Consider the following 27,305-nt stretch of genomic DNA (forward strand, 5'->3'; position numbering starts at 1 on the left):
CAAGGGTGGACCAGCGGTCGAGTTCACGTTTTAGAGTTTGAAAAAGGAGACATGAAATTTCTCCGTTACCTACATGTAAGATGTATTTTTGAATTTGATTCAGTTTGGCAAAACAAGAATCGAAAGTTTCCTTAACCAAGCTTTTAAAGCAAATATTGCTAAATATAATGAGTTTGTTAAAAAAATAGATAGGTATATCCTTAGCACACTTATAATAGATACCATATGTTTTTTGGCCAAACAATAATTAGCATTTCGTGGTCATTTTGAGGGCGACGACTCTGACCATCGAGGCAATTACAGGGAATTGTTAACATTAATAGCCAAAAAAGATCAAAAATTTTGCCAACATCTAGAAACATCAACTGCTTTTTCGAGAGTTTCAAGTGATATACAAAATGCTATTATTAAAGCCATATATACATTTATTAAGGTACCAGTACACTTTAGAAGACCAAAAATAATCATTTTTTCAAGAATTTTTTTCTCAGATCCTTTATTAAAAATGAACATAAAACTTTTTACATATTATTGTAGGTTTCTTTTAAAGACGATCGTAATAAAGTCCGTTTGATGTTTAATAGTTTTAATTAATAAAATAGATAACTAAATTATTGTTACTATTAACTTATCGAAATGTAAAAGTGTAAAAGTGTAATTTGCGACCAAAAATCTACGTGTTTTTCCTGTTACAAAAGGGAAATGTATTTATAGATAATTTGCATCTAATCAATATAATACACGTCTAAGTATTATCCCTTAACCTAAGAACAGATCTGTCGCGTTTAAGATGTTAGAATCGACTAAATGTATTCGTTCCCACCACACAACCAAAATTCCTTTACTGCTAATCTTCCCTTTTTCATGGTTTAATTCGCTTTCGCGGGAACTAGCCTATTAGTAATAAAAATTGGGTCAAAGGGCTCTACTTTGTTATTTTTATGTCTTAAAAATAAACAGAAACTGCTCACTTAAACTACCCCTCGATTAGATACGCCCACCCATCTGTGCATTTTAGAGCCTCGCCGACAACCGCTCGTTTCGTGTTTGTAAATACGAATAATTAAAGAAATATTATATACAGGGTATCTTAAAAATTAAGATAAAATATTTACAATCCTACATTATTATCTAACTCTTAGAGAGTACCAAAAAATATCTTTTTTCTTTTATGCACGTACACTAATATTGTAGAGGGCGCAAAAGTCGAAGCTTCGAAAAATGACGGCGGACAGTTAATCTCAGGATTGGGATATCTGAAACAAAATAAAAAAAAATTGAAAAAATCTAACACATTCGTCAAAGAAAAGCGTGGCGCGTCTTCATCGAATAAACGGTTTTCGCCCCACGCTTTTCTTTAACGAATGTGTTAGATTTTTTCATTTTTTTTATATATTGCTTTTTAGTTGATTTTTTATAATATTTTTAATTTTTGATCACTCGTAACTAAAGCGTTCCTTAAAATTTTTTTTTCATATTTTTTATTTTTTACTTTTTAGTCTTACACTTTTTAAACATTAAAACATATCGTCATGTTTATTAAAATATGTATAAAACATATGATGTACTAACATGAAAAGTAGTCGGAATGAGCAAAACATTTGAAACTTTATTGTGTATTTATGAAGCATAACGTAAACAATTAACGCAAAAAGTGAAATTATGTATGGTTCATATCATTAGCTACAATCCGTAAAAGTTTCAAGTTTTTACATCGTAAAAAACAAGAGAATTTACGCATTTTCCATTAAAATCGTTTTTTTTTATTTAAACAATTAATAAACATAAAAAATTTTTGATTAACTATTCGTGTATTGTTCCCGCAAATGCATATTATGTCTGCAAATTTTCATTCATTTGCATTGGAGAAAAGGCATTCAAATTAACGTCTAAAGATTTGACGCAAACTATTGAACTAAATAAAAGCGTTTAAAAATTGTACTGCATTTGAAAGAGGAAGGTTTCTTGCGTGACAATTTACCACAATTTGAAAAAAAAATAAAAAATAAATATTTTTTAACCATGAAAAACTGAAGAAAAACGGGCGATTCTTTCACAAAATTTTTTCAAATTTCCGTAAAATCTTTCTTTTGCAGAATTTTTCACTAATGGCAGTAAATTGTCACGTAAGAAACCTTCCTTTTTCAAATGACGTACAATTTTTTTGTTTTAGAGATCCTAATCCTGAGATTAACTGTTCGCCATCGGAACTACTTTTTTCGAGGCCTGGACTTTGGCACCCTCTACAATATTAGTGTACATGCATAAATGAAAACAGATATATTTTTTGTATTCTCTAAGAGTTAGATATTAATATGTAAAAAGTTTTATATTCATTTTTAATAAAGGTTCTGAGAAAAAAATCTTGAAAAAATGCTTACTTTTGGTCTTCTAAAGTGTACTAGTAAATACCTCACTGTATTTAAACCAGCCCCTTACATTTTTCAACCATGCCACCCTCCTTCTTCCTATACACCTTCCTCCTCTTATTTTTCCGTCTATTATCAATCTTAGCGTTTCATATCACTCTCCCCTCATTACATATCTCAGATATTGTAACTGTCTTATTTTTGTTGTGTTTCTTATTTCGTATTCTTTGCCCATTTCTCGCAATACTTTCGTATTTCGTAACCATTATGTATCCGTTTCAGTATTTTATAGAACTTATTTTTTAACATTCATTAATCGATTATTGATTTCATCTGTGAGGCATTGTCTTATGAGTGGGTTCCTTAATTTACTGGTATCGATTTGTGCATATATTCTTCTTCTTCATTTTGAGCCTAATTTTGGTCACAACTGGGTTGTGATCTGATCCAATGTCGGCAAACAAGCTGGACACGAGAACAATGTTTAGATGGCAGTCTCTGAAAAGATATAAATAAATACTCATCTACTATTATGACAGTCTTATGATTACTAGTACACTTTTATAATAGCAGTTATATAATTTTTCCTTGCTTTCATCCTGATCAGATCATCTATTTCTCTTTACGTAATTGGTAGGACATGGTAACACTTACAGACTCGTTGAAGAAAAAATGCGATATATTTATAGAAGTCGAAAGTATTTTCGATTTCTAAAAGCGACTCTTGGTAATTAATCTTCCAAATCGAGACGTCTAATTGCCTTGTAACAACTGATTTAAAGGTAGGAAGAAACAAATAAGGCGCGCCGACATTTTTTTACGCGATATTTTAAGTGAGAGTGAGAGGAAGGCAATAGTCTACGTTGTGAAGCAGCTTCCGTACGAAAAATGTTTCTGAGATTCTCTGCAAATTCCTGTTGAGAAATGCCCCTTGAAGCAGAAGGGTGCGGACTAAATTTTTGGGCACATATTGTTTAAACAATTTTTTAAAACAACTTCAAAAGATCACAAATGATGAAACGGTTGCCGATGTGAGCACATATTCATGTATGTTAAAGAAAGAAAGGTCCTCTACTCACAATCCTTTAAATTGGTTTTATTACATTAAAGTAAGATCAGGGCCGCCGCTACCATGTGTGCAAAGTGTGCATCGCAAACGGGCGGCCGATTATAGGGGCGGCCAAAAGCAGGCCACTGATGATAATATTTTTTTTAAACGAAAATAAATTCAAAAAATTAAATACATAGTAATGATTCAGATATTTCTATAAACTCGTAATATTTCAAACAATTTAAACAAAAATGCCAGAAAATGTTATTTATTATATGAACTGCCCTTTTGCATTTGTAGTCATAAAGTAGTTCCAGGAATGCTTTTTAATTCAAAGTGACTGGCGGCTTTCGAACTGACTGTGGCTAAAGCTAAGTCCACACGAGCGATAATTTACGGCGCCGTAAGAACAGTAAACCTTAAACCTGACGAGGCATTGGTTGACTAACTCGTATTTCATCTACAATTGGTGGAGGAGTTAGTCAACCAATAGGTTTACTGCTCTTACGGCGCCGTAAATTATCGCCTGTGTGGCCTACGGGTCCATATGCGATTTTTTCAAATTCTGAACATTTATGATTTGTTAAGAGATACGATACGACAATAGGATACTTTCCGAGAATTTAGATAAGTGCTTGTTAAGTTGCTCTCATTGAGTCATAAAAAAGTCTTTTTTATTACTCGATGGTTTAAAAAATCTTTTTTATTACTCGATGGTTGCTCTGTTATAATATTGTTCCTTTATGCTTATGTTTGGTTATAGATGGGTCATAGTTCAGTCAAGTTGAAAATTTGATGATTTTAGACACGCTTTTGATAAACGATTTTGTTTGTAATTATTAGTGGTGTGCCCGTTTCTTTTGCACACTACTTTATTTCAAATAGGCCTGGATCGCGCGTACCAAAAAAAAGTAGATTAATAGCAAGTTGAAAATTTGTTAATAGCTTAACGAAGTCTAGTCAGACAAACTTTGATGTACGGGAACACTGGAACAGGGGAAGTTTTAATTGTGGAACAGTTTAAAAATTTGGAACGTTAGATTAGGAAAACGTCCCATGTATTTTGTCGGACAGAACATCCAATTGATTTGTTATCCTTTCATTAAACTCTCATGCAAAAATCAGACTGCTATTACTAGCCAACATGATTCCTGTCATTTGACATGTTCTTGGTGTTCCACTCATTAAAATGCCCAGTTGGTGATAAACACCAGTCTGATTGTTGCATGAGAGTTTAATGAAAGGGTAACAAATCAATTGGATGTTCTGTCCGACAAAATACATGGGACGTTTTCCTAATCTAACGTTCCAAATTTTTAAACTGTTCCACAATTAAAACTTCCCCTGTTTCAGTGTTCCCATACATCAAAGTTTGTCAGACTAGACACCGTTAAGCTATTAACAAATTTTCAACTTGCTATTAATCTACTTTTTTTTGGTACGCGGGATCCAGGTCTAAAAGTAACGTAGAGATCAGAGCAATTTTTATTCATATACGCGTTACGGTTACAATGTATCTCCTGCACATTTCTTTAAATACTAGTACCTATGTTGAAACAACTAAAGTGTTAAAAGGGGGGCGGCAAATATTAAGTTGCACACGGGCGGCCAACACTTTAGCGGCGGCCCTGAGTAAGATGGGGCTACCGGTTTCGCTGTTTACAAGTTATACAGCATCGTCAGACCCACAAGAAATTTAGGATATCAGTACAATATTGTACAAGATTGTACTGATATTCTACGTTTCTTGTGGATCTGACGATGCTTTATGACATGTAAACAGCGAAATCGGTAGCCTCATCTTTCTTTCAATGTAATAAACCAATTTAAAGGATTGTGAGTAGAGGAACTTTCTCTCTTTAACATACCTACATCAAAAGATGACTTTTTTTGCCCCGGAAAATATTTTTTTGAGATTTTTTGGGCAATTTTATAAGGGTACTTTTCATTTTTCACAAAAGTTAATAGTTTTCGAGTAACAGACGTTTTAAAATCTGAAAATGCGAAAATTTTTAATTTTCGAGGTTGCCAAATGAGTAAAATTGAAGTTTAAATCAAGCCATTTCAAGATTTTGAAGAGTGATCGAGGCTTATTTCAATTTAGACCGTTATTTTATTTCTTAATTGTTAATTATGCGCAATGCAATAACACGATCTTTAAATTGAAGCGCGCGCGCGCCGCGGCCTTCCAACTATATGGTGCATCTCTGTCGCACTATACGATTGGCGTATTTAATTAGCGCATTGGAAATAATTAATTGATTCTTCTTCTTATTGTATCGTCTTCTAACAAAGATTTCTGATCACTTCTTTAAACGCTTCCCTATCTATTGCAACACAAAATATCTGCACAACACTAAGGTTAGTCCAATCTCTGATATTCCTCAGCCAAGATTTCTTCTTTCTTCCTAAGCCTTTTTTCCCTCTACTCTTCCTTGCATGATGTAGGCACAGAGTATTTGTGGTTTCGAAGTAGGGATGGTAAAAACCTACCGGTTTTAACGTAAAACCGGTTTTTTTACTTCGCAATAACCGGTTTTACCAGTTGTTTTTTCTTCCGGTTATAACCGGTTTTTTCTTTTTAAACTAAAACCGGTTATTAGGTTTTTACGGTGATTAGGATTAGGTTAGGTATTATTTTGGATCCCAATCATAATTATTATTCTCAAGTAATTATTCCAAACAAAACCATAATTAAAATTTTGTTCATTAAATTATAAATATAGACAAAGATAAATATAGTACAAACTCACATCAGCCAGAAACAATTAAGTTTTATTATAATATTTCGTTGAAAAGGTATTTTTAATCATAATATTTACATAAGAAGTAATCTGGTTGAAGTAGACGCAAACATCCTATTTTTCACACTTGACTCTTGACATTGAAAGTGGGTGAATGACTTTTTCTGATTACCAAAAATAATGTTCTGACTATGAATATCGAATTACCGATTACGAATACGAATCTCCAAGGATTTCCCTACGTTTTCAAAACGATACACCCATACAGGAATTATTAAATGAGTTAAAATATACCTATTATACAAATATACACACGTGTTAAAAAAAAATAGATGATACATTTTTTTTGATGGTAGTAAAAATACAAGATAAATTGCATTATCCAATTTATTTTTAAGTAAAATATTTATGTTGATATTATTTTTTTTAAATCCCATTTGAAATAGTCTGGAAAATTTTTTATAAGTTGAAATGGTTGGGTTAAATTGTATGTTATTGCAATATGTATATATTAATCTTAGGCTACCTATATTATATTTAATAATAATCAATAAATATATAATAAAATAATAAATAAATACAATAATTAATAGAATAAAATGGTTTTATTAAAAATTGTGTTTTATTTATATTGATATTGATGTTCTTTCGATAGTACTAATTTTGATCATATTGATATCGAGTATCGAGTCAAGTGGAGTATCGCAAACTAAAGTGCATTGTAAATGTAACATTGTAACCTATTGGATTAAAAAAACCGAAAACCGGTTTTTGCAAAAACCGGTTTTTTTGGCCCGTTATAACCGCCAGGTTAAACCGTAAGCAAAAAAACAGGTATAACCGAAAACCGGTGTTTTGTCAAAAACCGCCATCCCTATTTCGAAGTATCTGGACCAATTTTAATTGTGTTCACAAGCGCTCTACCATGTCCAATTCGTGTTAACACTTCTTCGTTTGAGACTTTTGCAGTTATTAGTTATATGTATATTATTGCAGTAATTGAATAAATAAATATATTATTCAAAAACTATGTCAGTAATAAATTATAAAACTTTAATAAATGTCAAGTATTGTTGGAAATTTTTCGCATAAGTACAATATGTATAAGTGCGACACAAACGCATTATACCTATAGTGTGATGTGCGACGGCGCGCCCCGATTACTCTTCAGAATCTTGAACTTGAATGTATATAGTTCAATTTAGGCACTAGGCAACCTCAAAAATAATAATTTACATATAAGTTTTCAAGCCTTAAAAGTTCGTATTTTCGCATTTTCAGATTTTAAATCGCTCGAAACTAGCAAGAAAAATATCAACAGAACTTTTTATTTAAAATTGCCCAAAAAAAATTCCGGAGTAAAAAAGGTGATTTTGGAATTTCTTTAAAAAATTGTTTAAACAATTTTCGCCCAAAAACTTCGCCCGGCACTCTTCTGGTTTATTTAAAGGCTACATTTTTGAGCAGGAATCCACAAAGAAACCAAATCAGAAAATTTTTTCATACGGAAGCGGTCTCACAATATGGCCTATAAGAGCTTCAGGGCCGGAGTCCTCGATGCGGGTACTCGTATGGAAATTCACCGTCATTAGGAGACTAATGGAGCGTTCAGCGGTTACGGAAGTAGGAAAGTGATTTAATAACCACCTTCCCGCACAATCAACGGTATTGCAAATTATGATATCTGCACCATATACCCATATTATGCACCGTTTTTCCGGTGCTTTCTAAAATTTGGTGTAAAGTCCACGATGAAAATACATTATCTGTATACCATAAATAAAAAAAAATAGTAAATTCCTTTGTAAAAGCGTTGATTGAAAATATCAATCAACGGTAAAAGGTATACTTAAAAAATCCCTAAAAGGGTTACATCACAGAACAGAACGTTTTCTGAACACTAATTCTATCATCAGTGTTTAACTCCAGTAATCTAAATGCCTGAGCCACCAAAATGTTTCGGTAAAAACCCTTTAATGTTAGAAACTTTTAAAATTTGTTACATAATGTCAATAAAAAAATGTAATGTTGAAAATATTCCTGAATTTAACCTAAGGCATCACAGGACTCTTCCCACGTGGGTTGCAATGTTCAGAGTCAGAGGGTAGAACCTCACATAACGGACACTAATTGAGTTGCCAATTAGAGTCCGTTATGTGAGGTTCTACCTCTGGACATTGCAACCCACATGGGAAGAGTCCTTTGATGCCTCATTTAGAAACGTACTTATTTAGTGTTCGTTGACTTACAAAAGGCCTATGATGCAGTACCCTTAGAAAGATTATTGAAAATATTGACGAAGGCAGGTCTATGTAATACATCTTCTTCTTAAAGTTCTATCTCCCATCGGAGGTTGGATATCATAATGGCTATGATCACTTTGTTGGTTTCTGCTCTGAATAGTTGTAATGAACTACATTAAACCATTGGTTTAATCATTTTCTAAGGTTCCTCAGCCAGGAGATGCTGTCTTCTTCCTATGCTTCTTCTTCCTTAGATCCTTCCTAGCATAATAATTCTCAGCAACTCATATTTTTCTCCTCTGATTATGTGACCCAAATATTCCAGTTTTCTTGTTTTTATACTGTTCATAATTTCTAAATGTAAATATCTAATACATATTAGAGTTCATAAACGCTAAGCAGTTCCGTTAAAATGGAGAATAAAAGTTCAGGCGCATTTCCTGTCACAAAAGGCTTCAGACAAGGATGTTCTTTGTCTCCAACTCTATTCAAAATCTATATTCAGGAATCATTAAACAACTGTAGGAGAAAATGCACTTGGAAACAAGTACATAACAAATCTTTTCTTCGCATATGATCAACTGATTATTATGGCAAACGATGATATGGATTATATTAAGAAAATACAACAGGGCCGAAATGTGATACAAATACTAAACTCGTTACTTTGGTCTCCTAAAATTAGTTTACGAACAAAAATGATAATCTATAAATCGGTTATAGAACTAATTTTGACGTAAGGATCTGAATGTTGGCAAAAAATGACGATGAAAGAGAAGAAAAAAGTAGAGGTAGTAGAAAAGGACAATCTAAGAAGGGCGTGCCGGATATTCAGACTTAATCACATCCCAAATGACGAAATTAGAATAACAGGAAGGATTTACAATACCGTAGATACTATAGAATGCAAACAGCTTTTATGGTACAGGTATGTAATGCGACTGAAAGATAAACGATGGCCAAAACAGGCCTCCGACTATGTTCCATGGAATAGAATCATCAGCATTAGAATGGAGAGAAGGAACCAGAGGAATAATGAAGAGATAGAGCCAGGAGGGCTCTAACGAGGAGGAATGGACCGACCCCGTAGATACATAGAGATAATTAAAGGATCATTCATAAAATTGTGAACTTATCAATTCAAATGCATGACATTGTCGGAGGTCAAAAGTTCAAGAGTTATGTTTGTTGCAGATTACGTAACATCATTTTCAAAGTAAATACATCTTCTTCTTGATGTGCCTATCTGTGACGAATGTTGGCGATCATCATGGCAATCTTTACTTAATCTGCAGCAACGCGGAAAAGCTGCACAGATGTTGTGTTGAACCAGGTTCTGAGGTTCTTTAACCAGGATGTTCTTCTTCTTCCTGGACCTCGCTTTCCAAATATTTTTCCTTGCAGGATGGCTTGTAGGAGGGCATATCTGGATTCATTTCGCATAATGTCTCCAAAGTATTCCAACTTTCGAGATTTTATGGTGGTTAGTACCTCTCGGTTCTTCCCCATTCTTCCAAAGACCTCCTCATTTGTGACCCGATCAGTCTATGGGATACATACCATGGGATCATACATGGGATACAAGTAAATACATACCTCATAAATATTTTATTGTTTCCCCACGTTACTTCTATGGATTAATTGTATTAATATAAAATTGTTATTACAGTTATTAAATCGAGTGCCATACCATATTGGCTGGATACGTCTATGAAATGATAATGTGGAATACTGATGAGGTAAAAAAGAAATTGTTCGTTTTTTAAAGAGGGTATGCAGTGCACTTGCGAGTGTTTAATTTTTCTATCACGTTTCGATTTTTACGACCGATTATGTTTATGTTGGTGTATTTTTAACTGGAAAATTCCAAACACATGAATAATATTTGTTGAAAGTGAAGTCACCTATACAGGGTTAGTAAAAGGTAAAAGTTATGAAAATTCTATTAGTCCAGGGCGCATCTGTTTTGAGATGGACGTTGAGAGGTGACTCAAATTTTTTTGCAGAAATTGCTTGAAAATAACTCAAATAATAATATTTGAGTTATCCTCACACTCAAAATGGTCCGGAACATTGTTTAAATAATCAAAATGTCAAAATATAAAGGAAAAATTCGATTTTTTTATTGGTTTTTTGATGATAACTTTAAAACTATTCATTTCTGAGAAAAGTTGTACTAACATAAAAGTTGCGTAATTAAATTTACTACAATATAGAATTGGTTGAAAATTTAAAAAATAGTCACCCTTCTTGCAAAATAGCAATAATTGCGAAAAAAACATACAAAAACCAGTATTCGAATTTTACGTTTTTCAACCATTTCTGCTACACTTAGGACCTTCATATTTTACTCAGAAAAACTTTATAAAAACAACACTGTAAATTTCATTAAGATCGGTTTAATAGATTTTGCAAAATAAATTTTGCAATCCAGCTTTGGCAAAAAAATCATTTTTTTAATGTTGCAGGACTGAAAATAAAGCAGATAGCAAGTTGAATTTTTTTTGCTTATAGAAGTGTACTGTACCTTTCATTTGCAATTTGCAAAATTAAAATCGATTAATTACCACGGCCAGGAAATTTTTTAAATAAACATTAATTTTTGGTGCTACGCGCAGGGCAGCGGTGTTCGATTCACACAAGTTGATTTCCACCAAAATTTCTTCCAATCTTTATTTAAGTATTATTTTCTTACTCTATATTTTGTTGTATTTTAATATTTTAATTCCACAAAAATCAAACTAATTTTATTATTGTTTCTGAAATATTGTTTAAACAATTCCATATGTTAAAAATAATAAACTTTTATTCTGTAAGTTAAAATATATGAACAAAGAAAGTTTTTGCTAAAAAAAGTGTTATTTCAAAGGATAGAGTATGTGTTTTTATTTTGAAATAAACAAATTTATTTATTTATATCGAAATGTAATACAAATTAAAATGTATCAATCATTATCAAAGGTTATTGGAATGCCCAATCAGAGCAAACTATCCGCTGTCCTGCGCGTAGCACCAATAATTAATGTTTATTTAAAAAAATTCCTAGGCGCCGTGGTAGTTAATCGATTTTAATTTTGCAAATTGCAAATAAAAGGTACTTCAACTTGCTATCTCTTTTATTTTCAGTCCTGTAACATTTTGAAAAAATGAATTATTTTTGCGAAAGCTGGATTGCAAAATTTATTTTGCAAAATCTATTAAACCGATCTTAATAAAATTTACAGTATGGTTTTACTGTTTCATAAAGTTTTTCTGGGTGAAATATGAAGATCCAAAGTTTAGCATAAATGGTTGAAAAACGTAAAATATGAATACTTGTTTTTGTATGTTTTTTTTTCGCAATTATTGCTATTTTGCAACAAGGATGACTATTTTTTAAATTTTTAACCATTTTTATATTCTAGGAAATTTAATTACGCAACTTTTATGTCAGTACAACTTTTCTCGGAAAAGTTATAATCAAAAAAACGAAGAAAAAAATCGATTTTTTCCTTCATGTTTTGACATTTTGATTATTTAAACAATGTTCCGGACCTTTTTGAGAGGGAGGATAACTCAAATATTATTATTTGAGTTATTTTCAAGCAATTTCTGCAAAAAAAATTGAGTCGCCTCTCAACGTCCAAATGTACTAATATTTTTACAGATGCGCCCTGGTCTATATGAAAAAAATGTGATAATTGAGTAAATATAGTAAACATTTATCAAATAAAGAGCCTAAAAAATGTGGAGAAATAATTCTGGATCTCTTGCTATCTAGATTTCATTACATTATTTTTTTATTTGTTTTCCTCTTCTTCTTCGGTTTTTCCCATTATGAGTTCGCCATTTTCGTCCTTCATAGCACTCTACTCTCTTAGTCACCTTCTCTGAGGTCCCTATTTATCATAGCATTTCCTATGTACGTTTTCCATCTTATAGCAGGTCTTTCTCTCCATCTTCGACCCCGCGGTTCCCAGTCTAATGTTCTTTTCGGTCACGTGCGCTTTGGCATGCTTTGTACATAACATACCCATACCGCTGCAGGTCTCTGTTTCTTAACTTTTTTCTAATTCAACATTCTACTTCCATGCTGTTCCATATTTCCTCTGTTCTGATTCTATCCTCTCTGGTGAAATGTAGACATCTTCTCATAAAGTCCAATTAAACTGTTCTTATTTTAAATAATTGATAATACCGAAAGCAAATTAAACTAGCCATTGAAAATTCAAAATCAATATTAAGTCCAACAGAACAGAAATACCTTAATATTATTAACCCACAACTTCCTAAATTATACTCTTTTATTAAACTACACAAACCTGACCACCCAATAAGGCCTGCAGTTTCTTTTTATACAGCTCCGTCATATAAACTTCCAAAAAAAAACTGTCAGATATTATTACAGAATACACTAAATTTTCACCTAAATTCACCATAAAAAAATACACTAGAGCTAGTTAATAAAATACAACATTTTCAATTGCCCAACAACTCCAGACTAATCTCATTTGACGTAAAAAATCTTTTTCCTAGTGTTCCTCCTACAGAAACTTTTGTTTTAGTTAAAAATCTTTTAGACCATAATAGTACAAATCCGATCATTGCATCTGAAATTTTACACCTTCTTTAAATTTGCATAAATTAAAACTATTTTGAATTCAATAATCAAATATACACAAACAACAGTGCAGGAATTATTATGGGTAATCCTCTAAGCCCACTGCTGTCAGATATATTTATGAACCAGCTTGAAACAACAATTTCTAAACATCCCGTATTTAAACAGTTCTTATATTGGTGGAGATACGTGGATGATATACTAGTATGCTTTACAGGAACTAACAGGCAACTTGACCAATTTCTATCATACATTAATTCACTTCATAGTAACATTGAGTTTACAATAGAAACAGAACAGAACAAGTAAACTAAACAACAAACATGAGTTCTCCGTATATCATAAACCTACCCATACTGACACAACTATACATAATTCATCATCCCATCCTACACAACACATATTAGCAGCCTACCATAGCATGATACATAGACTGATAGAAATTCCCATGTCAAAAAATAACTTCGAAATAGAACTGAACATCATTAAACAAATAGCAGTAAACAATGGCTATAACGAACAAACAATTAATAAAATTTTAAACCAAAAACTCCATAAGAAAGCCCTGAAATTAGTCTATCCACCACCACAGAAAGAACCCAGTACCTTCTGCTCTATCATATATACTGGCAAGATAACAAAAAAAAAATAGCCAGATACATAAAAAAAAAGGAATAACACCAGCTTTCAGAACTAACAACAACTTAAGCAAATATATTAAGAACAATAAGAGCCGAAAGAGAAAACAACTACAGAGTGGTGTTTACAAACTAACTTGTGGTGACTGTCCGAAAACTTACATCGGTCAAACTGGCAGAACCTTTGACAAACGGATAGCAGAACACAAAAGGGCTTTTAACAATAGAAAAATAGACACTTCAACATACGCACTTCACCTTCTAGATCATAATCATTCTTTTAATGAACAGTTTCAAATTCTGCATATTCAAAATAAAGGCCTTAAACTATCTTTATTAGAATTTATGGAAATTAATAAATTGAAAAATAAAGATATAATTCTGAATGACCAACTCGAGACAAACAGCTCCCCACTCCTCAACCTCTTCAGTTAAAGACTTTAAAAAGTCAAACCCATAGTAAACTAAATCACTTGAGAAAGGCACTCTTCCGAAATAGTTGTAGTCACATAGTTGTAATAAATTTTGTGGAAGTATAGAAAACAAACGTTTTCAGTGTTTTATTGTTAGATGTTCTTATTTTATTTCGTATTGTTGTCGTTGGACATACTTCCACTCCAGAGTAATATTCAGCACTATCCTGTGAAAGATCATCCTTTTGTTTTGGTTTCTTTGGTTAGAGTGTTGTTCCATGGAGTGCTTTCGTGGCTTGTTTTCCTTGTGCTATTTTCATTTATATATCATTCATACAAGTACCATCTTGGCTTCTCATTGATCCTAAATAAGTCTTACAACTCTTAATAGTCCCTTCTTCTAATCTTAAGTTCAAATCTGCAATTTTAGACCTAATACAAGTATTCGGTCTTACACATATGTATCTTGAGTACCCCGTCTTAGGTACCATTTTTATTTTTGTTTACTAGTTTATTTCTACTACGTTGGATCTCGTTACTTCACTTCTTTCCCACAAGCTACTTTGTCTCAATTTTATAGTAGTTTTTTGTTGCGATTTTTTATTTCTGGCCAATGCTTTTAGACAAGGCGAAAACGGCGGGTTCGTTGGGAAAAATATTTCCATGAGATTTTTTTGCATAATCACATTCGTGAGACATCCCAGAATAAGGTTTAAGAAGCCCCCACGTGAAAAGTGGTCCAAATTTTTTTTAACAATTTTTTTTATTCAAATTGCAAAAATCAATATTTTTGGCCCGGACAATTTTTTTGTAAGTTTTTTGGACCATTCTGGATAAAAAAGGTATCTTATAATTTTTCTCTAAAGTTGATCGTTTTCGAGTTATAAGCAATTTAAAATTGAAAAAAAAAAACGAAAAGTGGCGATTTTCAAGGCTTAATAACTCGGTTAAAAGTTATTATTATGAAAGTCAGAAAGTGACTAAATCAAAGTTTAATGCCCGCCCTACAAGATCCTGAAGAAATTTTTGTCATTATTTTATTACTAAGCTGTTATTTTTAAGTAATAATAATGAGCGCCATGCACGTGTTAGGCGGCCGTAAATGCTGAGTGCGAGAGAGATGCCATTCCTGCAGTCCAATTGTGCATCTTACTTGCACTCACATTTACAGCCGCGTCAATACGATCTAACCGTCCATTGTTATTAAGTAAAAATAACAGCTTAGTAATAAATTTATAACACAGATTTCCTCAGGATCATGTAGCGGAGGCTTTAAATTTTGATTTAGTCACTTTCTAACTTTCATAATAATAATTTTTAACCGAGTTATTAAGTCTTAAAAAGGGTCATTTTTGCGTCTTTAAAATTTTAAATTGCTTATAACTCGAAAAAGATCAACTTTAGAGAAAAGTTATAAGAGACCTTTTTTGTCCATAATGGTCCATAAAACCTAAAAAAAAAATTGTCCGATCCAAAAATATTGATTTTTGAAATTTGATTAAAAAAATTTGTTAAAAAAAATGAAGCACTTTTCACGTGGGCGACTTCTTGAACCTTATTCTGGGATGTCTCACGAATGTGATTATGCAAAAAAATCTCATGGGAATATTTTTCCCAACGGACCCGCCGTTTTCGTCTTGTCTATTTTGCTATTTATAAGTTTTAAGAGGTTTTGATAGTTTCTCTAAACTTAATGTCACTTAATGTCATACTAATAATAAATGAAAATTACATTTCTTGATTACTTTCTTAATTACTTAATTACTAAATATAATTTTCATTACACCAACAATTGTGGCTCAATCCCATATAAACATGCCACAAGAACACAATTTCAAAACCTTAATAATAAACATTAATTCGATTTTTTTTAATAACCAAATGACATTTCACATTTTCCATTTATTCATGAAACTCATTTCAAAATAATGAAATCCTATACCAGCCTATACATGTCTATACCCTGATTTTAAACCAGGAGGAATTAACTCAAAAGACATACCCAATAGACCCCAAAGTCACACCCAATAATGTCACTAGAAAACCAAATATATCTTATTTTTTGGTTGATCATATCGGTCTTCAACGGCAATCCATAAATATTATATACCGGGTGTCCACTTATATTTCCCCCATTTTAACTGCCTATAACTTCTAAACGGCTCAAGATAGAAATATGCGGTTTTCGCTGAAATATTTTATTTTAATAAAAGTTTTGTCTGAATGGATTGAATTTTTATATCGCTTTCAAATACGAAAATATAAAATGGCGGATTTTTGAAAAAAACGTTGTTGTCTTTTTTTAATGGAACACCTAGTATATTTTTTATAAATTAAAAGAAAGGTCATTCACCTATCCAGCGATATAAAGTTCTTCAAAATCGGTTGTCAAATCACTGAGTAATTAATTTTTAAAGTGAGAGGTGCAACTTGGATATCACATACCTAAATACCATAACTAAGCAAATTGATATTATGTTATGTAATTTCCACATTGCATCTCTCATTTTAAAAAATAATTGCTCACTCATTTGACAACCGATTTTAAAAAAATTTATATCGCTGGATAGGTAAATGACCGTTTTTTCAAGTTACAAAAACATATACTTGGTGTTTTAATAAAAAGAGTCAACAACGTTTTTTTCAAAAATCCGTCATTTTTTATTTAAAAGCGATATAAAAAATGGTCATTTACCTAAAAACATGAAAAAACGATCATATCCAGCGATATAAATTTTTTAAAAATCGATTGTCAAATGAGTGAGCAATTAATTATTAAAATGAGAGATGCAATGTGGAAATCACATAACATAATATCAATTTGCTCGGTTATGTTATTTAGGTATGTGATATCCACGTTGCACCTCTCATTTTAAAAATTAATTACTCAGTGATTTGACAACCGATTTTGAAAAACTTTATATCGCTGGATAGGTGAATGACTTTTCTTTCAATTTACAAAAAAATATACTGGGTGTTCCATTAAAAAAAAGTCAACAACGTTTTTTTCAAAAATCCGCCATTTTTTTGAAGTTATACTTCTTTACGGGCGTAATGACGGTGAAATTTTATATGGGAAAACCTAGCGACCGGGCGCATGCGCATTATAACTTTGTTCTGATTGGATGTTCAAATGACATGACAAAAATTATCCAATATGGCTGCTGTGGCACAGCTGTGGGACTGTGTTTGGTTATAATGTATGCTTGTTGCGTTTTAAAATTTGTAGGAAGAGAAACAACAAACAAAAAGTTAGTTAATGGTTATACTGCCTTTTTAAATAGTTTTCATATTATATTTTTGGACTTATTTACATAGAAGAGATGATTGTTGCATGCCAATGTGAAAGCTCATCAAACTGTGCCTAGTATGAGTGCCGCAGATCTCGCTTATTCAAAGCTAAAGAATCTTTCACTGGTAAGTGTTTTATAAATAGTTGATCAAATTTTGTTATGATATTTGAACATAGCCACTTTGCACGACGCAAGTGATTGCGAAATTTATTAGTCGTTATACGGGCTCCGATACCTACCTTGAACCTACCAAAATACATAAGTAGTATGTAATACTTTTATTTACATAATTTGATTCTTCTTACTCTATGTTTTGTTGTATTTTTTCAATTCTAAATCATTTCAATTCAAAATCAAAATAATTTGATTTACATAAGTTAAAAATGTCAAAAGGTTAATCTGTTTAGTTAGACGATCTTCGCACGTAATGACAAGCTGTCTCTGTGGCGAAGTTTTAATGCGAGTGAAAACGCAAATACCAGCCGCGTGGTAAGTTGGTTCGAATCCCAATAGAAACTTTTATTTTTTTATTTTTTTTTTATACATTTTATGATTGTAAGTATATTTATTATATAATTTTATTTTCAGAAAATACGTATTTAGTTAAAAATTTTTCCGACAATTAATGTTCAGAAATCATTTGTGGCGTTTTTAATGTGTTTGTGTGTGTTTTATTTTTTTATTATTTTAATTTTTGGCACTGTTTTAATAAAAATGTTTGAGAAGTAGTAAGTATAAATTAATTTAATATTTAAATAAAATATAAATAAAAAGTATATTAATTTCGTTTATAATCATATAATCATATAATAGAAGTATAACTTCTTACGTGCGTACAAAGTACACACACATTCTTTTTTCGTATTTGAAAGCGATACAAAAAATTAAATCCATTCAGACCAAACTTTTACTAAAACAAAACATTTCAGCGAAAATCGCATATTTCTATCTTGAGCCGTTTAGAAGTTATAGGCAGTTAAAATGGGGGAAAATATAAGTGGACACCCGGTACTAAGTAATACGTTGCTAAAGAGTTCTAAAAACAACTTTTTTTATATATAAAAGCAGACTAAAAATCTAAAATTAAAGGAATAACACAGATAATATAAAAAATCACCGACATAATTTAATTAACCTATGAAATAGTGTCAAAATTTCATAAATGTCAATAGTGTCAAACTTTCCTAACAGTGGAGTAAATCTGCCTGAAGTTGGACCAATTATAAAACAATCCTCCTAGTTTAAAAACAAAGTATAGTTGATGAGTACCCTATAGCGGATCTACGGGGAGAGATGGGAGAATCTCCCAAAAAGATCGAAAATTAAAGAAAACAATTGTTCAAAAATAAAAATGTATTATTTGATCTAAAGAAAGGTTTTTTTTCTAGGTCCTGTTGGAATTCATTTATTTTTGAGGAGATTAGTGACTATGATTTTTCTCATGGGTTTCCTTTCAATGACATTAAAACGAAGTCGGACGTTTAACACTAGGAGTTAATGGTCACTTTCACAATCTGCGTTCAACTTGCTCTTTTTCCTGAACCAGGCTTCCTGAATCCAGGCTCTCCTGCAGTCGCGGATACTGTTTGAAGTGTTTTTTGGCACTCTTAAAGCCATCTCTACATCTTCTTTCAATAAGTTCATTACCACCTCCGCCATCATTGCCTTCACCACTATCTCATCATTCGAGTACTAGCCTATGGACTACTTTGCGGTTCTTAAGTGCCCCCATAGCCGATTTGCTATCTGTGCATATGCAAAGACCAAGAGGATAATTTTGATAATAAAGATAATAACGACAGTATGATAATGATAATCAATTTTGCAATAAAATTCATAGATTGTAAGTAATGATTTTTTGTTTATTTCAGGTCAGAACTTCGTTCTCCATGTAACAACAAGAAATGTCCGTTATCAATAAACACCCAGTACCGTCTAAATTAAGCACAAATGGCACCTCGAATATACCATTAAGAAGAACTATGCAGAGACAAATATCATCCCCTATATCCTCAAAAATCCCCGTGACAGAAGGTCAAGCTGTACGATGGAAGCAGAAATTCGAAGAAGCCGAAGAAAAAAGAAAGGCCCTGCTGACCGAGAAGGAGAAGGCTCTTAGGAATTTGACGGATATAGAGAAAAAGTATTTAAATTTGCAGATAAAACACGACCATCTGGAAACTGAGTTGTTCGAGAAGAACGAAGAATTCACCAAATTGTCAACGGCTTCGAAAAATCTTTATAAGGAGTATGAAACGTTGAAGAACCAGTATGAAACTGAGACGAGGGCTATGACAGGGTGAGTAAATTTTTCAAAATCAAAATTTTTTTTCTTCGTCATTTCAATTTTTGATATTGTGATCGCTTTGATAAATTCTTATTTGGTTATATAGAACTCCAAACTCCTAAAGTACGGAGAACAAGATCTGACCAAACAACTATTAAAACTAATCCAAAAATAATAGAACAAAACAGAATACCACAAATATGGAGGAGATCAAGTATCCTAATATTGTACCTCTCTTCAAAAAGGTAGACAAATCGGACCCGAAGAACTACAGAGAAATTAATTTATTAAACACAACATTAAAATTAGCAACGAAAGTGATTACAACCAAACTGAATATAATTATTAAATGAGCAGAAAAACAACAAGGTTGTAGATTGGGAAGATCATGCACCGACGCTATATTTATAATGAGACAGATTCAAGAAAGTCATTAGAATACAACAAACTGGCATATTTATGTTTCACGGACCTTAAGAAGATATTTGACAGGGAAAAATTAAAGAAATATCCATTTATTGTACGCAAAAGAGGTATCTCTAGGAATAATTGAAAAGATCGAAATTAGCTACTAGAACAACACAGTAAACACGGTAAATGTAGAAGAAGAACTAACTGACCCAATTAAAGCTAGCAATAGATAAGACAGGGAGATTCCCTGAATCTTTTATTGTTCAACCTGATCATGGATGAAATATTAAAAAAATGTAAGAACTAAAAGAGGATACCAAATGGGAGAAAAACAATTTAAAATAATCTGCTATACAGATGATGCAATACTAATCTCTCAAAGTGAAGATGATTTACAACGTATTTGCACCAATTTCATATAACCTCCAGAAAATTTAACATGTTAATTTTTCCCAAAAAAAAAACCAAATCCATGGTTATAACAGCAAATCTACTCAGATGTAAATTAGAGCTGGAGGGTCAGATAATAATCAACATGTCATGGAGTTTAAATATCTAGGCATCACACTAACTGGCTATGGAAATCTCGAAACAGAAGTGAAAGATCAAGTAAATAGAGCAAACAGATCCACAGGTTGCCTGAATGAAACAAGATCGAGAAATAAAGATATCGGAAAAGAAATAAAAGGCAGAATTTACAAAATAGTCATCAGACCAATAATTACATATGCGGCAGAAACACGCCCTGATACAGAGAAGACAAAAAGAAACACCAGAGATAAAAAATCGATGGTAAGATAGTATGGGACAGAGCTAGAAGTGCAGATATACGACGGAGATGCAAGGTGGACCAGATTAATAACTGGGTAAAAAACAGAAGAGTAGAATGCAACAACCACATAAGCCGAATGACAACAAATAGAGTAATAAGGACGGCGAGAGTCGGTTCCCCAATAGAGAGACGATCAGTGGGAAGGCCACGAAAACGATGCAATGACAACTTACTGAAGGCACATTGAAAAAAATAGACAGATTTATTTCTATAGAAAAAGAAGAAGAAGAACTGTGATCAACTTCATATGAGGTTTGTTCTTCCGAGTACTCTTCTATAAAATTGCTAGGACTACACCACAGGTTTATGACCGTTTTAAAGAAATTGTTGCTTTTCTAAAACTAATTTCTAAATCCCTGTGGACAAGATCAGAGGAGCAAGGAGACAACATTATACTTAAAAACATATATTTTGCAATGGAAAGAGGAATTCAAAATAAAAATAAATTAAATATGTAACGAAAGAAAGGGGAAAAGCAACTCGATGCCTAAAAAGACATAAGGAGAAAATAAAAATAATGTTGATGTTTTGCAGAATTGCGTGGATGTTAATTAAACACCGAAGTACTTCTAGTCAGTTTTATTTTAAAAGAAAACTCAATAATTCTACAAATAACTTAAACATCAAAATCAACATTTATTTTTCCTTGACACTTATTTTTTGCTTACAGTTGACATCTGACACTTATATAACATTGTTTCCAACTACATCATACAATAACAAAAATCCCCTAGATTTGCCGTTGCTTATTTTTACTGGGTATTCAACACCCCCCCTCAACGGTAAATCTCCTAGATCTAAATTAATTTTTTATTCTAAACCTAGCAACTCTCTAAATTTTTTAAACAGAGTTAAACCTAATGGTTTTGTACATATGTCAGCCTGTTGGTCACTTGTATTAAGATATTTTAATACAACAATATTTTCCTTAATTTTATCTCGTACAAAATGAAATCTAATATCAACATGTTTTAGTCTCTTATGAAATTCCGGATTTCTACTAACCCTTATAGCGCTTTGATTGTCTGCATGAATTAGAACCGCTACATAATCAGGTTTTATTTTTAAATCATACATTAAGTATCTTAGCCAACATGCTTCACTCACACATACACTTAGTGCAACATATTCAGCTTCAGTAGAGGACAAACTGACTGTAGACTGTTTCCGTGATGCCCATGACACCGTGCAATTAAAAACTTTGAATACATATCCTGATGTAGATTTTCTATCAGTACGGTCACCTGCCCAATCTGAATCTGAGTACCCTACTATCAAATTTTCCTGTTTATATTTATGTTTATAGTATATCAAACTCATAGTAACTGTGCTTTGAATATATCTCAATACTCTTTTTATTGCTACCCACAAATCGTTACTTGCACATGTTTGATACCTGCTTAATATACCTATAGCTATACACAAATCTGGTCTTGAGCATAACATTGCATACATCAAACATCCTATAGCAACTCTACATTTCTTTTCTATCTCTATGCTCTCAGATTTTTTTCGTTTGAGAAAATCGTGGTGAAAATTATTATCCATTGGTGTTGTTGATGGTTTGCAGCTTGACATGTCAAATTTCTTCAAAACATTTTTTAAGTAAACAGTTTGATTAATTTTTATTTTGCCTTCAGACAAATTTTGAGTTATGCACATACCCAAAAAATGTTTTATTTGACCTAAGTCGTTCATTTTGAAGTTTTTGTTTAAAATGTATTTTATTTTCTCAACTTCTTGATCATTTGTACCTGCCAACAGCAAATCATCAACATACAGCAAAATGTATATCCTACCTTTTTCATTTACTTTAATATAAAGACAATATTCATATTCAGATCTTGAAAAACTCAAATTTTGCATCAAATTATGAAATTTGTCATTCCAATTTTTAGGTGAACTTTTCAAACCATATAAGGATTTTCTTAATTTGCAAATAGTGCCCTCTTTTTCTTTAAATCCCTTTGGGAGTGAAATAAAAACATTTTCTTTAATATCCCCATTTAGAAATGCACTACAAACATCTACTTGATGAATTTTCATATCAAAAGTATTACACATGGCTAAGAAAATCCTTATTGATGGTAATTTTGCTACTGGACTATAAATATCATTAAAAAACATACCAATTTGTTGAAAACCTCTAGCTACCACACGAGCTTTATATTTCACTACTTTACCATTTTCATTTTTCTTTTTCTTGAACACCCACTTGCACTCAATGACTTTTTGACCATCACTACTTTGCACAAACTCCCATGTTTCATTTTCTAGCAACGCATTTATTTCTGATTGCATAGCTTTCTTCCAATTTTTACACTCACTACTGGCCACTGCATCATCATACGTCTGGGGTTCTTCATCATCACTAAAAATCAACAAACTCATTTCGTCATCATCCAGAACATAATCATCATATCTTGAGGGTCTTTTTATATGTCTTCTCAGGTCATATCCATGCTCCTGCTCTATTTCATTCACATCTTCAACACTGCTATCAGTTTCGAGGTCACTCTCACTGCTTTCTTCTCTATTATTTTGAGGTTCTTCTGCTTCACTGTCATCTTCTTCTGACTTTATCTCCTCACATATCATCTGTATGTTTTTATTCATGTCTGTCTCCCCATTTTTTATTTCTATGGTTTTCTCGGGCAAAAATATGACATCTCGATGAATTTCAACTTTATTTTTGTCTGGGACAAATATTTTGTAACCTTTTACATCCTCACTGTAGCCAATAAAGAAACCAAGCATATTTTTTGCATCCCATTTTAATCTCTTCTCTTTTGGGACATGCACTGATACTCTAGAACCAAAACTCTTGAGTGTAGAAATATTATTGACTTTCTTTTTGTACCATAATTCATAAGGTGTCACATTTTTTATGCTACTAGGGCCTGTTCGGTTTAAAACATACACTGCTGTATGTATGGCCTCTGCCCACAAGTTTTTATTCAACTTTTGCCCTTGTATCATAGTTCGGGCTGATTCAACTAGGGTTCTATTTTCCCTCTCAGCCCTACCGTTCTGCTGAGGCGTATACACTACTGATCTCTGATGTTTTATGCCTTGATAGTCAAGCATCTCCTTTATTTCTTGGTTCATAAACTCTAAACCGTTATCTGATCGTAAATTTTTCATCTTGCAGCCTGTCTCTCTCTCGGCTAATGATATAAAATTTTTAAGGTGTTTCTTAACTTCTGATTTATTTTTCATGAAATACGCGTACCTATAATTTGTATAGTCATCCTTTAACAACAGGAAATACCTATTTCCCCCTAAAGACTCTTCTTCCATAGGGCCACATACGTCTGTATGCACTAATTGTAATGGCTCACTTGCTCTTGATTCACTTAACTTGAATGGTATTCTGTGTTGTTTACCTGTTAAACACTGTTCACACACGAATTTTTCGTCTATAAAATCAATGTTATTTTGCCTTAAAAAGTTTCTCACATATGTAGTATTTTGATGTGCTAGTCTGCAGTGCCAAACTCTCAAACTTTCTGTTATTTTTGCAGAATTACACTCTGATCTGATAAAAATACATCTACTAAACAGCTGTTTTCTTGAACTTGACCGTCAGACAAGTTTTCGTTAGGGGTGCGTTCCGAAATTAAAATATTTGCAAAGGTTTCAGTGTTTTGTTCTTGTGAGAATAACATTTTGTATAATTTGTTATCCCGTGTTGCCAATGCTCTTATTTCTCCTTTGTCATTATAAAATTCACATTTTTCATTGTTTGAAAACATCTTATAACCTTTATCTAAGGCACATCCAGCTGAGAATAAATTAAATTGTAAATCTGGCACAAATAATACATCTGACAGGGTTGACTTTATAAATTTCTTACCATTAAATGCCCATAGAGTTATTTTTCCAATACCTTTAACTGGTAATTTTTCTCCATTTCCGACTTTTACTTGTTTTTTATAGCTTATCTCTATCAATTCTTCAAACAGATCTTGATTCCAGCACATATGTTCGCTAGCTCCTGTGTCCAAGCACCATTCATTTTTATTTTTCTTACTCCCAGTATATACCATGAATGCATTACTGTCAATTTTATTTTCTTCTCTGCTTGTCTGTTGTTTTTCATTTTTATTTTTATTAAACCAACACTCTTGTAAGTTGTGTCCTCGTCTTTTACATTGACTGCATACTTTTATGTCTTTCTGGCTATTATTATCTCTCTCTTTCTTCTTGGAAAAGCAATTTTTCGCAATATGGCCACCTCTGCCACAAAAATGGCACTTTAATCTGGTTTTCTTTTGCCCTTTAAATTCTCTGCTTGTATCACTTTTCATCGCCAATGCTGTGCTGCCCTGTGCTGACTTACTTCTTTCTTCTTCGATAAGTAGTCTTGATGTAAGTTCATCTAGGGTTTGTTTATCAGATGGTACGGATTCCCATGCGGATCGAAAATGCTTATATTCCTCTGGCAATGCCATAAGTATTTTTGTCATGATCATTTTATCGGACAGCTCTTCACCAGCTTGCTTTAGCTTATTTTTTATCTCTTCAAGCTGTGATATGAATGAGGCAACATTTTTACCTGATGAAAACTCCAAGAGAAAAAACTTTTGTTGCATTAAATGAATGCTCACCTCTGACTCTTTGTCGTAGACAGACTTCAACTTTGTCCACATATCTTTCGAGGTCTCACAGGATAAAATGTGTGTCATAGGGCCTTGCTCTATTCTGGTTACTATAAATTCTTGTGCTTTTGAATCACTAGCATCCCATTTCTTTTGGTCATCTCCAGTAGTGCTCGGTCTCACAGACTTTCCTATTACTATGTCATAATAACCACGGCTTTTTAGCACTACCCTTGTTTGAAATTTCCAGGCTACCCAGTTGTCACCACCACTAAGTTTCAACGCAGCCGATGAATTTTCCATTTTTCGGATTTATGTTTTTCTTTTTTTATGTATATATACTCGAGCTTCTTTTTCACCTTTTTTTCAGCTTTTCTTTTTTTTATTTTCGTTGGCCGCGGCAAACTACCGACACAGGCTCTTCAACACTGACTTTTTTACTGGCGAAATACTCACGAAACAAGTGATCTGGGCCCATAACCTGATGTTTTGCAGAATTGCGTGGATGTTAATTAAACACCGAAGTACTTCTAGTCAGTTTTATTTTAAAAGAAAACTCAATAATTCTACAAATAACTTAAACATCAAAATCAACATTTATTTTTCCTTGACACTTATTTTTTGCTTACAGTTGACATCTGACACTTATATAACATTGTTTCCAACTACATCATACAATAACAAAAATCCCCTAGATTTGCCGTTGCTTATTTTTACTGGGTATTCAACAGAAAGTATCAAAAACGGGATATGAGCAGTAAAAAACTCAACAAAATTAATAAAAATCTTTGGAAAATCTATTTGAAGGATACCTACCAATTTAAAGGAACGTTAAAAAAGGACAAACGTGGGCTTAGAGAAGAACTATTAGAAAATAAATAACAGAAAAAAACAGCAAAATATTGTCATGTTTAATCACTTGTCACGTTGACAAAAATATAAAAGAAACAGTCAAACAATTCATGAATGGAATTTTATATTGGTTCAAATAACCATCGAAAATGTGGTTTAATTTTATACGTGATGACATTTTTTACCTTTTGGGCAGATTTTTCACCGGATACAATCGTCTGGAGGTATGAAGCAAATACATACATATTATCCTTTTATGTAAATATGAAATCAAAATGGCATATTGGCATTAAACAATTTTACCGAAAATTCTTTTCGTAAAGCAAAATATATTAGGAGAATTTTGAAGTAGGTAGAAACGAATGGTTAAAGAAGAAAAAATAATCTTACAGTAAAGAAACAGAAAAAGCATGCAAGAATACTGTACCTACTACAGAATGTATTAAATTTTTTTGAAAAAAATAACTTTAAAGCCCAATTTATCTTACGACGGGACGTGGAACGTGCCGTAGAACAATAGACGGCGCACGTCCCCGGTGTCGCCTCGTTCCGTTGTATGATAAACTAGCCCATTCTTTTCATATTAGACTATTCTTCAACGTCAAAGACAGCCGTGTCGTCCACGCCCCCGTTCTAAGATAAATCCGGCTTTAAGCTACAAGGAGAAAGAAAAAAAGCGATGATCAAATAATTTATGGTGTGTACTATTCTATGAACCTGCTGTAGTGTCCTGTGAGTGTTCTTTTCGAAAGCCAAATTGGTGGTTGGGTATCCGTTCCTGCGTATTGGGGTCTGAGTTCATTTTTTGTAACAGTACTAATCTTTTTAAGTATTTTGGATACGATTGGTTTATAGGCTTATTTTTCCAGCTTTTGGGATATTATTTCAGCGGTGTTAAAGAGCTTTGGCCAGTAGTTTGAGCGTAGAATGGCATTGAAGATGAGAATAATCAGTGTGATTCCTTTATGTGG

The 27,305-nt window shown here is 32.4% G+C and overlaps 1 protein-coding gene across 1 annotated transcript in view; it reads left to right on the plus strand.

Annotated features, from left to right (window-relative positions):
* LOC114325447 (shootin-1) overlaps positions 1–27,305 on the plus strand; it is a 105,750-nt gene that overhangs the window by 42,628 nt on the left and 35,817 nt on the right. Inside the window, exon 2 of the mRNA XM_028273524.2 lies at positions 19,223–19,650. Coding sequence (XP_028129325.1) covers positions 19,256–19,650 — 395 coding nt within the window. The 5' untranslated portion in view covers positions 19,223–19,255. The remainder of the gene's footprint in view (positions 1–19,222; positions 19,651–27,305) is intronic.

This window comes from Diabrotica virgifera, chromosome 4, assembly GCF_917563875.1.
Source record: "Diabrotica virgifera virgifera chromosome 4, PGI_DIABVI_V3a".
Classification (NCBI taxonomy): Eukaryota; Metazoa; Arthropoda; class Insecta; order Coleoptera; family Chrysomelidae; genus Diabrotica; species Diabrotica virgifera.